Below are 13,669 nucleotides of genomic sequence, written 5' to 3'. Positions count from 1 at the left end.
AAGCTGTTTTAAGATGACCAGATAGTTTTCTTTCTCTCGGTGTGAGTTATAACTGAAACATAATTACCAGCATATCTGTAAGCACAGCACAAGAGGCGGTCTTGAACCAAATTTCTTTCGCTTGAATAATGGTTCTATCTTCCAAGTAGGTGACCGAACAAAACCTCACATTTGTTTCCAAGCGTAACTTATTGTTGAGAAAACAAAAAGAGTCATGTTCAGTAGCCAGTCGGAGAAATTCGAGGTTCCAGCTCGCTTTACTCTATTCATATTTAAATAAGGTATTGTGTTAACTCTCTTGACTTGGTTAGAAACAATGACCATAGTTCTGATTATGATTTACTATTACAGTTATTTTGAGGGGCGAGAGGTTTTGTAATTCAATATTTCGTAGACAAAAGTATATCTTTTTTTTTTTTTATTAGTTGATAGGCATGCGCTTGGCCTCGATCTCGCCTGATGGTAAGCTTCGATGAGGCCTAAGATGTGCCACGCTTGCCTAGAAGTAGCCTATTCACTCTTGAGTATTGGCTAGTATTGCCAGTATTGGCTATTTCAGGGTTGGGTAGAGGTAATTCGGACATTTATTTTATTGCTTCGTTGGCATTGGCATATTCCGAAAATTAAAGGCGACGTTCCTTTTATGAGAGGTGATAAAATATAATTGGTTGACGACAAAGTTAGCTTTGGGTCGGTTGACAATGGCAGCAGGTATTGGGATCTGCATTGTCCACTAAATCCATTGTATTGACCTGTTTGGTGCCGTCCTTATTGTAAAGATTGCGAATTTTTTTTTGCACCTGTATTGTCAATACAATTGAAAACATGCGGCACCGTTTACATAAATTACTATAGGATTTTAAATAATACTTACCGTAAGTTAAATGTGTAAAAGTAAGTGAGTATAAAAAAATGATTTAACAGTTTTTTTAACTGTAAGTAAAATTTATTTTGATTTGGTATCCATTTCGTGCTAAACTAATGATATAAGTAGGTAGTTTGTAAGCCAAAAGCAGACTTTCAGACTAGAATTTCAGACTAAGAAGATAGAAGATGGTATCAGTTACAAAAACATGCAAATTAATTAACTTACCAAACAGATGCAGCGAGACCGAAGTAATAGAGCAACAGGAAGACAACAGCGCAATTCGGATTAGCCAATCCATCGTGGGCCAGGAGCATGCGCGTGGGCATCGTGGAGTCTTTGGCGCAGCCGGCGGCGGTGCGGCCGGCCGCCGCGCGCACGCCCCAGCCCGCCGCCGCCGCGCACCGGCACAGCGCCACCAGCACCAGCGCTCGCTCACCAGCACCTCCCCGGTCGCCGCAAGCCAGCTGGGCCGCCACCGCTGCTAACGTGCACGCGAAACTCAGCGCTGCCCATGTCGCTAACCAAACTTCAGCCGCCTTCCGCTCTCCGGCCTCCCACAACACTTCTGCATCGCAGAACTGAGCGCACCGACCGGATCCTCTCACCCAAACCCAGCTGTTCGGTTTTATGAGCTTCCGACATTGGCTTCGGCCGTTCGCGTTCGCCGCGTCCAAGGGAATTGTCCCTATCGGTGGTGCGCGCTCTCCCGGTCCCTCCATGCACATATGTTCGTGATTATTCTCGGCTGGAAACAGCGAACACTCCAATTCTGCCGGCCAAGGGAATCCGAACCCTCTCAACACGGGGTAACAACGGGCGTACACACTTTCGCATAATCCTCTACAGGGACCGATAGGTAGAGCTACCTTATCGGTACACATAGGAACGTAGACCGCACATAGGAACAGGTGTAATTGAGAGGAGCAGCCGTACTGCACGAGAGGGCTGAACGTCTGCAGGGTCACGTCGGCGTCCGCTTGAAGAGTATGCCGAGCCAAGTTGGGCATTCCCGTTTGGTTGTATCCAATGTTCTTACACATTGCCACTTTTATGGGTTCACATGTCCTAACGGAGGCCTCAGCGGCTGTTTCAGCTGCGAGTATCACGGTTAAAACGACAGAAATGATGCACTTCATTTTGACAAACGACGGGTTTCACTGAAGTCACTGTAAAAGTTTCATCGTAATCGTAAATAATACCGCGCGCGCGCGCCGCGGAGCGACGAAGACGAACGTGCGTCGCGTATCACGTCTCGAGACGGTGTGTAGCGGGCGCCGTCGCCGCGGGGAGCGCCGGGCCTCCGGGCCACAACAAAAAGGTCCACGGGACAGGTATGCGCCACATTGTATCGGAGGGAAAGGGAGGGAAATTGGAGAGGAGAGGACTCGCGCGAGCTTCGTCGGTCGCTGTCCGTGATCGGCGATCCTCGTTAAGCGAACAACTGTCCTCGCATCTTCGTTATGTTCACGATCACGATACTTACCGACTTGTTATCGAAATTAAGTTGATAACACACTGGGAGCTATGTTATGGTGCCATTACTTTTTTAAATCATGAAGTTCTGTTATATACAAATATCTACTATTATACTAATATAGGATTAAAGTAATTTTCTTTATCATAAAAAATTAATAATTTAATTTCAGTAATTAAGTGCTTATTATTATAGAGCGGAAACTCCGTGAAATAATAAAAACTGTAATTCAATCTGGTGCATAATGTGCAATCGGTTTGGAACTGACCTTATTAATAAAATGCATTGATATCTTCAGTATAGTTCTAGCTTTATGATACGCGACCGATATCTATCAATTTATCAAAATATCGATTTTTCGATAATGATAATAGTGAGCGATTACCCATAAAACATACTAGACGAGTCTATGTATATCGTAACATAAATATTGGATTTTACGGAATTCAATAAAATGCGAATAAAATTTTGAAATAATTTTATTGTACATAGTTTACTACAATAATACGCGTTACTGTATATTCTTTATGAAACATAAATAGGTAAATATGATGAATATTAGTTTTACAAAAATTGGACCGAAATATAGATTTGTGAGGTCAACAAGCTTCAATAGATACCAAAGATATAATTTATGCGGTAGGAGAAATAAAGATATTTACATAAAGTTGGCAGACTGCTCGATTAAGAATAATAATTCTTATTAATACTACTAAAATAATAGATAAATACTTTTACAACAATCTTATATCGTACAAGTTGTTTTCACACATTTCATTTATACTAAACTAACATTTAATTGTAATCTTTATATTTTTATAACATTAGCTCTGAAATTCAAAATACACAGAATTTCGTCTCAGAACGAACGGGTAATGACTATGCGTTCTTACATTTTGGAGGAATTATTTCCGTGTATAGTGAACTTAAAGCTACACAAACAGCAAAACATTGTTGCAAATGAAGTAAAACTATTGGTTCACGTTGCAACGGTTATCTTGCACAACGACAAAATCATCGCCTGCCTACTTACAAATTACAGTCCCGTGTAAACCGTTTGTCTCAAAATTTGTAAGTCTTTCACTCCAAACATGACATTTTTACAATAGCTATATCTAACGCATAATATACATTCACATACTTTAGCAAAACTCTTCGTTTAGTTTTAATATTACATACAATAATATAATAAAGCGTTTAACATTATAATAAAATAAACAAAAGGAATGCAATGCAAGCAATTCTAGCGCCATTCTCTTGTTGTAATGTGTTCATAACATTTAATCAATGACTAATAAAAATATCTTTACATAATATATAATTATATAGGGAGTAATGTTTACAGAAAGTAATAGTTTTACGTTTTCTCTACACATAACCCACAGTAGTATTGTTAGTGCCATGATCGCACACAAAGGCAACTACACAACACTCGACTGAAACCCAGATTAAATATTTTATCATTTAAACGTCTGACTGGCCGAGGATAGAACCTGAAACCTTTTACAATGCAGAGTATTGCAGAGTTAATGATCACTGTGTCACAAGCGTAGTCAATTATTGGTAGGAAAAGTTTTTATAATGAAAATTTAGGACATTAAACATAACATTGAGTACAATTTTTAGATGTTAAAACTGGCCTTAAAGACGGGTGTGTTGTATTTGTTTCGCAACATTTATAACATGCTGGCTAGAGACGAACATACACGAATACAAATGTGTAAACAATATGTATCGGGTGTACTCGGTACTCGCTACTACTCGCGCCGAGCGATGTCGGCTTTTGGCGCGAACGGAAGTATTTTTATGCCTCTGTATTCGAGCGAAAGGGTTACCTAACCGTCATTGTTCGGTAATCTACTTCATACATCTTCAGATGTGTTCAGACTTATTTTCACCAATAACAATGTATGTTTGACCGACCTTAGTTCTATAAATGTCAGGTAGGTCAATATTTTAATAGTAAGTACCCAATTTTTTCATGGTTTGTTCTATTTTTTCCATTTTATCTCAAATAAGGAGGGAACACAAATAAGGTATAATACATATTACCATTGCATAAGTTTTTTTTTTTTTTATTTTGTCAAAAAGCAATGCTGTATCTAATATTGCAAAACGTAATGTTTTAAAATTTTGAGGTAGATTTTTTTTCGAACGATTTTTTTCAATCTGTCATAGAATTTGGCCAAATACTATTCTGCTATTGTATACCACTACATTTTTATTAAAAATCAATATTGTCTCTGCTTAGAGCACAAATAAGCTTTGCCTTATGCTTACTTAAACTTACTTATAAGTCTTCAAGACTGTTAGAATTCTGGAAATGTTCAGGAGCGATTATAAACTATACATAAATATAATTGTGTTGTTTCATTAAAACGTCTTAATCAAATATTGTGACTGAACCGTTGGAAAATTACAAACGTCTACTTCAGACAGGAGTTTACAAAAAAAATTATAGCCTCTATGCAGGCAGGACTAAAATAGTTTTACAATATTGAGAACAGTCGTAATCGTCGCATCCACCACGTCGGATCGACGACTAATTAAACCCGAGTCGCGAACAAAGGTTCAACAGTACAGTTACAACGACAGCCCGCGTCGGCTGAGTTATCGAATACTTTTCAAACTTTGTTACCTCAACAACGTAACATACTCGAAGAGTACAACATCGAATCCTACTCATATCAACGATACAATATAATAATAATCGAATGTAGTAATGAGATTACACAAATCAAACATGACGATGACGAATAACTTAGGCACAAAAGCATAGATAAGTAAAGATTACTCACGTCTAACAAGAAAATGTAACCAGTTTCGACAATTGAAATTGTCACTGTCATCTATTTCGTGTTTGAAAAATATTAAAAAAAATAGTTTTTAGATCATTTACGAATGAAACGATATTTCTCTGCACCTTTTCTTTGATTTCATGTCTTAACTGCGCATGGCGGCATTGTTCCACGTATTTTACACCATGACAGCCATTAAATGGCCGACAGAATTGTCAGGCGTTTAAGTAATTTAATGGCTTCCTTCAATTACAAGGCGGTGAGATATCTATACTTATCTATGCACAAAAGATACACAAATGGATACCGCCCGGCGGCGGCACTAGAGCGGCGCGGCGGTGTGCGCGTCGAGCCGCACGCGCAGCGCCTCGCGCTCGCGCTGCACGTCCGCCAGCTCCGCCACCAGCCCGCGGCACATGCGGTGCAGCACCGCGTTCTGCTCCTGCAGCGCCTTCACGTCCGGGTCCGCCTCGCACGACGACTCGCGCGACGGCTTCCGGTACACCTCGAACGCGCCGTGCATCTTGGGCCCGTCGTCGCGCGCGTACCCGAACCCCTCGCCCTCGTACTCGCGCGGCGCGAACGCGTCCGGCGGGAACGCGGGCTCGCCCTCGCTGCGCTGGTTGACGAGGCGGCGCGCGGGCGGCGACGCGGCCGACGGGGACATGCGCGGCGGCGGCTGCGGCGGCGGCGCCGGCGCGCCCTTGAACCGGTTCAGGTCGAGCGAGCTCGAGCGCGTGTGGTTGCGCAGCGGGCGCGGCGGCGGCGGCGGCGGCGGCTCCTTCTTGGGCGCGTACTGCAGCGACTGCGGCCCGTCGTCCGCGTGCACGGAGGACTCGCGCGCGGGCGGCGGCGGCAGCACGCCGACGCTCTTCACCGGCTTCTTCGGCTGCGGCCGCTGGATCGATTTGATCTCGGACGTGCCGTTCGGGGGCTGCTCCGCGGGCGGTTGGGAGTTCAGGCGCTTCGGGCTCGCGAGCTCGAACGCGTGCGCGAAGTCGTCCCGCCGCGGGGACGTGCTGGAGCGCATGTCGCCGTCGCCGTGGGGGAGGGTGTTGGCGTCGGGCGTGACGCGCAGGGCGACCGGATGGAATATTTTGGGATCCTTCTCGAGTGCGGACTTGTGGAAGTCGAAGTTGACGGGCTTGGGGCCCGGGCTTGACACGCTCGAGGTGGGCGAATCGACGAACTTGGTCCATTCCTTGTTGTTGACTTGCGCCTCGGGCTTCGGCGGAGTGAGTGACGGGGGCCGTTCTTCGGGTTTTTTAGCTGCTTTACTCTCGTAGGGGTCGTTCACTTCAGGTTTTGGAGCAAAGTTAAAATCGGCAGAGGTCCCCGAGCTGAACATGTCCGAGCCTAAATCGACTAGGTCGGTCGTGACGGCGTGCTGGGAAAAGTTAGAATCTACCTTAGGAACGAGGCAGGCCGGCAACACTTCCGGGACGGGGATGTTGTTTCGCCGGAGCACGATGAGGTGCATGGCTATGCTGAACTCCTCTAGCGTAAGTTTTCCGTCTTTGGTGATATCAGATAGCTGCCAAATTTTTCTGAGATCCGGTACAGAAAGGCGCGACTTTTCGAAGAACATTCTGTAAATATACCAAAAAATAACGTGAAATACAGATATAATAACATTATATCTATTGTGAATTCTAGAAATAACCTTGTTTTAACATCTTTTAGACTGTCCTGACAGACTATGCTTCATCTGCTAAAACTGTACGATTAGCGCTATCTGTTGTCGCACATGTGAATCACGCACATTGCTTACATATTATTATCTTCGAACTTGTTTTACGGCATCCATAAGGACCGTCGAACAATGAAAAATGCCTTATGACGTGCTGAGCATCTTCTCATGCTCAGATGCTGCAGCATGTTGTCGTATAGGTGGTAGAATCCTTTGTGGTTCGACTACGGCGGCACCACCCCCACACCTATTTCTGCTTAATAACAGCAGTGTTAAACGGTGCTGTATTCTTGTTTGAAGGGACATACTTTTCCGAGGTGTTCTAGCTTAGTCCTTAGGGGTAGCGGCGCATCTGTGGCCGACCTCATGTATGAAACTAATCCTATCTGGGGTTGATTACACATGGCCATAGACGGCAGTAGTCACTTATCATCAGGTGGACTGCATGCTTATCTGCTACTCTTATATTAAAAAAAATATGTCACTCATTGCAAAGCTACTCTTGCCCGGATACATGCCTTATATTACCGGAAAGTCGAAGAAGCAATCACCTTTTTTTGTTCTTCACGAGTGGGAAACCTTCAAAAGGTACCCGACGACGTGGGAGCGACGCCGGGTTATGTGGGATTTTTACCGCACTAAACCCCCCCCCCATGGTGGCCGTCCTCAGCGCTTGGAACACAACCGGAGTCCTCTGAGCGCGATGCCCCTATTGGGCTCTGGCCTGGGGTGAGCATTTTACGCTCCTCCCACACACCTGGTGTTTATAACGGTATGCGGCCACACACACCATCGTCCTTCCCGGGGTTACTTGCTGGACGGTTCGAGCTCCCACTCTTGTCGCAACCCCGGAAGCCTCCTTTTGGACGCCTCTTACGACAGGCAGGGGATACCGTAGCCCTATTCTAGTCCCGAGACCACGTCTCACCTAGCAGTCTGTCCGGAGAGCAGCCCGCGCTCGGGCCGCAGCTGCGCGAACTGCGCGGCGTAGTGGCGCGCCTGCGCCTCGCTGATCGCGAACACGTCCTCGCCCTCGCCCTCCTCCTCCGACGAGTGGCGGTCCGACGACTCCTCCTCCGTACCTGTGAATAACAATATAATAACAGGTTTATCAAATAATTCATATAGTTTGAAAATCTTTGATAAGTAAAGATACTTCACCGGCTTGAAATTGAATGAAGCCACTAAAAGGATGATTTGTTAGTTATTTTTTTTGGATTATTGACAAATAAAAAACATTTTTAGAGAAAATTTACGAATAAATAATAATAATACTGCGTAATTTACATAATAGATAAACAAGTATTTCAAATATTTTAGGGAAATTACTAATTTATGATTGATATTTGAATCCACTGGATTCAAAGAGCACGGGACAAGGTGGTGCCAATTAGGGGAGTCCTATGTCCAGCAGTGGACATTAAAAGGCCGATGGATGGATGGATGGATGAGTTCATATTGAATTTAACGACCATTATATTTGGGTTCCAAATAATATCTATCAAAATAATAAGATACAGTGGAGTATGGTAAATAGATGTATTAACTTATACAGGGTATAGTATAAAATAATATTTTGTGCCGACAGAGACATTCATAGTGTAATTAGAAGCTGAAATTGTATGTATGTGGTAAATAATGAAAATTGCGTCCTGTAAATAATTTCATAATAACTGCCACTTCCAAATACAATATTAAAACGTCTGTATGAACTAATCTGTGGGATAATGATGATAATATAGTCCGCGTATAAATAATATAGAAATGATTTGCTTCACCATAACGAATTGTATGACTACAGCTGCTCGCAACAATTTCAGAGCGGACTAGCAGTTTGGCGCGGACTGTAACTAAGTGGACTTTTACACGTAGATAGTTTTTTTTACAGAAGGCGTAATAATAAATACTTCACAACTGAAAGCCCGTGCAAAAAAACATTCAATACCTTAAATAAACATTGGTACTTGAATCAACTACCTACTAAATTGAAATTCTTACGCTCATTTCGTCAATTAGTGGTCCTCTACGAAAATACACTGGGTAGATTGATACTTGCGCCAATTATTTTTAATGTTCCCACACAAACAGCCAGCCATTATGAGGGGCACCGTACGGTAATTTTAAATAATTCACGTCATTACCTGATAACGATAACAAGAGCGGTATTTAGCGGCCGAATTAACAGACGCACACAACGTAATTAGAGTGCAATGGTTTATTTGGCGTAATGTTACGTCATGTGTAGTAAAGTTAGCATATTTTGAACTGTAATTGACAAACATGGGCGCATAATTTTAACAAGTTATAGCACAATAGGAGCACATACGTTCATCTGATGTTATGAGTTCACTGCTACCCATTGACGTCTGTAATAAACTCCACAGAATTGGAATATTACCTGATATCAGCCACAATTGCTATTATCCTGTTGCTATCCTATTGGAATAACTAACTCGTCATGAAATCGTCTCTTATCACACTTTTCAAACCTGACCAACAAGCAACAAAAGCCAGAAGAACGATTGAAGATGGAAACTCTAAAATGGAACCTAATACAGGTTCTATCGTTTTGAAAATTTCCCCAAGGGTCATAAACACCCCTCGAACCGCCCAGCCACCGGCCCCGGGAAGGACGGCGGTATGTGTGGTCGCATACCGTTGTACGCACCAGACGGTGTGGCGAGCGTCAAGCTCACCTGGGCGGAGCCCGACGGGCAACGCGCTAAGTGGACTCCGGTTGTGTTCCTTTGCAGATCCCGGAGTCCTCTACGCAGCGCCGAGGACGGCCACCTTGGGGGGTTATAGTGTGGTAAGAAACCCACATAACTCTGTATCGCTCCCACGGCATCAACTACCTTTTGAAGGTTTCCCCCTGGATAACAAAAAAAAGGGGTCATAACACTCACCGAGCAGCCTCGTGTGTTCCTCGGCGGTGTTGGCGGGCCACACGCCGCGGCCGGTCGCGCTGTGCTCCCACACGGGGTGCACGCGCTCCGCCACGCTGTTCGTGGGCGTGGGGCTCTCGCTGGCGGTGCTCCACGGGGAACCGGCCTTCGCTCTTCGCTGTAGAATATATTGTACATTTGTTATTATCATCTGTTGAAGGCACAAACTGTGAAACAAACGAGAATCTTGACTGGGAGATAATGTTTAGTGTCAAGTCTACATTTGTTTATAGGTACTTAAATAAATCAAATCACATAGAATCATGAAAATCATCTCATGAAAAGGTATTCAACTATGGTTGCCAACACACAGCTTAGTGACAATGGACTGGAGGTATCAGTATTCAGCAGTGGATGTGTATGGACTGATAAATGTATTGAAATCAAAGATGTAATTATTTCTTACAGAAAAGAAAATATTTTATGTAGCAAAGACAGATCCATAGAAAGTATTTACATATTTACTAACTATTATCAGATATTTACCATTACTAGTGAGAATACTACTGTGCATGTGGAGTGTGTGCACTTAAGAAGTAAAACTTCTTTGGCATAATTAAGTAGAAAATAATTGGTGCAAAATGACACAATATTCAACATAATTATATACTATTTTTTTCTGCACATTTTGCTATATTTACTAGCCCTAGTTTCGTAAATAATACTCTCATGATTTTCCCAAATATCTTAAAAGAATTATAACATCGAAATTAAAAACAGAACTGTATTAAAATAATGTTACAATACTACATATTGAATTAGTAACAATAACAATTTTAATCTATGTACAGATTACATCTGCAAGTTACATATGGTTAAAAATACACGCAGCGCAGCAATAAGGCAAAGCTTACATTGTTTTTATCAATACCAATTATGCTTAAATAACAATATTGGTGTGAACCCAATGTTATCAGTTTTTACATAGTAATGTCATATAAAAATATTACTTTTTTTAACCATATTATATCAACATGGTTTAGGGTCTTCATTTTTTTATCTGTATTAAATACCAGATAAGATTAAGATTCCAACGTAACATTGGCAACAGATGCATTGTTACCCCTGAGGGCTAAATAAAATGAGTCCAGCAATTATGTCTCCCACACTACAGCCGTCAAACCAGAACAGCAATTCTTAAGAGTGCTATTATGAAATAGGTGTAGCAGTGGTGCCTCCAGAGTAATTTTACCGCCTGCTGCTTGAACTTTCATGACAGAATATTGTAATCGTACACATATTATTTAAAAAATTACTTCATGTAATTTTTTATTTACATATTTTTTAGAATTAGTGTGTAATTCAAGCACTGATATTAGTCCTGTTTCTGAATAATAGCAGAAATTTATATATAGTATAATAGTTTTGAAATAACATATAAAATGAGCCATTACAACAAACAAAACAAAATGATGCCATAATTGCTACACCTGTTTATGCCTTATAACAGTTTTTTTGCATTGATGACAAAATACTGACTGCCGAATACTGTGATAATTGATTGAGGACTAATAACTTCTTAAAAATCTTCAACTAATTCATGGATGCCCCAAATTATATCATACAACATCATCCAAAGATACAAGTAACAGGTGAATTACTATTTTAACAGCAAAATCTATTAAACTTTGATCTAATTACCAATAGACTAATAATGAATCAAATATATGCACAATGTTGGAACATAGTGAGTTATTAGATCTCAAATCTATGACACGAAGATAATTCCATATAGAATTATCAAAATCAAAAACAATATTTAGTCCATTATATTACTCAGTGAAATAAGACAGGCTCGCAATATGATAAGAACATCTGATAAGCAGTTTTGATATGTAATTAATCATAATATTTGCTTCTTTACACAGAGAATTCCTTTCAAACAAGTCACTTACTGAACAAGAGATAGAGATAGTCAATTTAACATTAATAAAAACATTTAAATTATAAGAATAGATTTGTTTTAACGTATGGTATGTGATATTTAAGATTAGGGTTCCAGTACCATGTAAACGTAATTGCATAGCTTATTATGATTATGTATATATTATTATATCTTGATGACAGATAGATATCTGGATGATGCATTCAATTTTTTTTTAATTTATAATATAGGAGAAGCAGACTAGCATGCAGTCCACCTGATGGTAAGTGGCTACTGCCACCCATGGACATCTATAATCAACCTTAATAGGATTAGATATTCTTAGCTGAGGTCGGCCACAGAGGACTAAGCTGGAACGCCTCTGGAAAGTATGTCTCCCTTACCACACCCTTCAAACCGGAACACAGCAGCGCCTAGCACTGCTGTTATTAGGCAGAAATAGGTGTGGCGGTGGTGCCGCCAGAGTTGAACCACAAAGGGTTCTACCACCTTCATAGTTCGTGTTTGCATATTTATCTTTATGTGTGTTCAAAACACCTTTGAAGCAGAAAAAATCCAAGTGTGGGGCTATGAGTGTAGGAAGCATTATTTATATAAGCTACTATGTACATATACGTAATACTTACACCACAAGAGCCAGATCTTTGGGATGCAGTCTCCGATTCCATTTCTGAGTCTGTACTCAAAGCTTCAGTAGCATCGTGCGACAGGGTTTGTGGCACATCACTATCTGACAAGTTAGATGAAAGCCGCATCGGTTCATAGGCACCGAGATTGCCCCCAAAGTTCCTATCCCTCTTAGACAAATGCTGCTCCTTCGGAGAATTAGATAACTGTATCAAATCGATATTCGCGTCGGAATTCAGAGTCCACGTAAATCTTGGCAGTGGCAGATCTAAAGGTGTACTTAATAATTCAGGTTTTAGTGCCATATTACTTTGATGTGCTGCTATTAACTTAAGAGCTGAATAAAATTGTTTCCTATTCATATGATTTAGTGTCGCACAACAGCTAGGAGCCACGCTTATATCCATGATCTGTAACATATAATTAATACTTACAGTAAAGTACTCAAACAAAACATTGTTATTCATTAAATCCCATTCAAATTACCAGACGTAAAATCTCGTTCGGTATATTTGATGACCTAAATAGCTCTGTTGCTTTTAAAATTGGTATTTTCCCATTTGATTCTTCGTCGCAACATAAAAACAAATCACCGAAATATCTCATTTCGGTTTCTGTCAAATTGAGATCCTCCATTATAACCAAAAATCACAATTATTTCACCTAGACACTATTACTGTTTATGGTAAAATACACAAAAAACATCTACAATCATTATCTGTTAATTAAAACCATATTCATTGATAAACAGACGGATTTGAAATTTTAACATCACAAAATTTACACGAAGCAATCGAATATGTCATTGACAGCTGCCCGACGTGCCTGCAGCCATTTAGCCATTTTATTGCACAGATAAATAAATAAAAAAAATATTTGATACTCAAATTGTCTACATCATCTGTCTCGGAATATAGATAACATAGTTAATTATGTTAAGGGTCTAGTCACATTAGGTCGGACCGGCAGTAACCGTTCGTCATCTGGCAAATATACCACTGACCCTCATATTACTGACCTATATCACTGACCCTCATCGTATTGCTATGTTGTCAAAACTATCTAATCCACCTGAGGGAAAGTGGCTACTGCCGCCCATCGACTATCTGAGGTCAGCCACAGTTGCGCCGCTGCCCCTAAGGTTAGTCCTTAGGCTGGATTGACTTGGTAAAGTATACAGCCCTTAACACAGTTGTTATTGGGCAGAAATAAGTGTGACGGTGGTGCCTCCGGAGTTGAACTACAGATCTACCACCGTCAAAATATAAAGAGCATTTTTACGGTGTAATTTCATAATTGGTAATTTTAACCATCGCATTTCCAGTAGGTACTATGGCATCGCTTCATATTCGTCTATGTTTGTCAAATACTAACATTGATAT

General features: G+C 41.2%; 2 protein-coding genes across 2 annotated transcripts in view; both read right to left on the bottom strand.

The window, feature by feature from the left end:
* Positions 1-2,146, bottom strand: part of fz4 (frizzled 4) — a 41,116-nt gene extending 38,970 nt beyond the window's left edge. Inside the window, exon 1 of the mRNA XM_073088644.1 lies at positions 1,094-2,146. Within this exon, the coding sequence (XP_072944745.1) occupies positions 1,094-2,004 (911 nt within the window). The 5' untranslated portion in view covers positions 2,005-2,146. The remainder of the gene's footprint in view (positions 1-1,093) is intronic.
* A 659-nt stretch (positions 2,147-2,805) lies between these two features.
* Reps (RALBP1 associated Eps domain containing) lies at positions 2,806-13,143 on the bottom strand. The gene is made up of 5 exons (XM_073088502.1): positions 12,774-13,143; positions 12,287-12,697; positions 9,737-9,893; positions 7,759-7,912; positions 2,806-6,729 (listed from the first exon to the last, which is right to left on the bottom strand). The coding sequence occupies exons 1-5, from the start codon at positions 12,921-12,923 to the stop codon at positions 5,463-5,465; spliced, it is 2,139 nt and encodes a 712-aa protein (XP_072944603.1). The 5' UTR covers positions 12,924-13,143; the 3' UTR covers positions 2,806-5,462.
* Positions 13,144-13,669: the final 526 nt, after the last annotated feature.

The sequence above is a fragment of the Epargyreus clarus genome, unplaced genomic scaffold, assembly GCF_041222505.1.
Source record: "Epargyreus clarus isolate Ecla_fem2 unplaced genomic scaffold, WU_Ecla_fem_2.2 ptg000027l, whole genome shotgun sequence".
Lineage (NCBI taxonomy): Eukaryota > Metazoa > Arthropoda > Insecta > Lepidoptera > Hesperiidae > Epargyreus > Epargyreus clarus.
Note: the sequence above shows the minus strand (reverse complement) of the source record. Positions and strands in the feature narration are given on the sequence as shown.

Coding starts and splice junctions, on each gene's coding strand:
- Reps (XM_073088502.1), bottom strand. CDS start 12,923: ATGGAGGATCTCAATTTGACAGAAACCGAAATGAGATATTTCGGTGAT. Junction 12,698..12,773: donor CGAACGAGATTTTACGTCTG/GTAATTTGAATG, acceptor TATATGTTACAG/ATCATGGATATAAGCGTGGC. Junction 6,730..7,758: donor CTCTCCGGACAGACTGCTAG/GTGAGACGTGGT, acceptor GTATATTTACAG/AATGTTCTTCGAAAAGTCGC.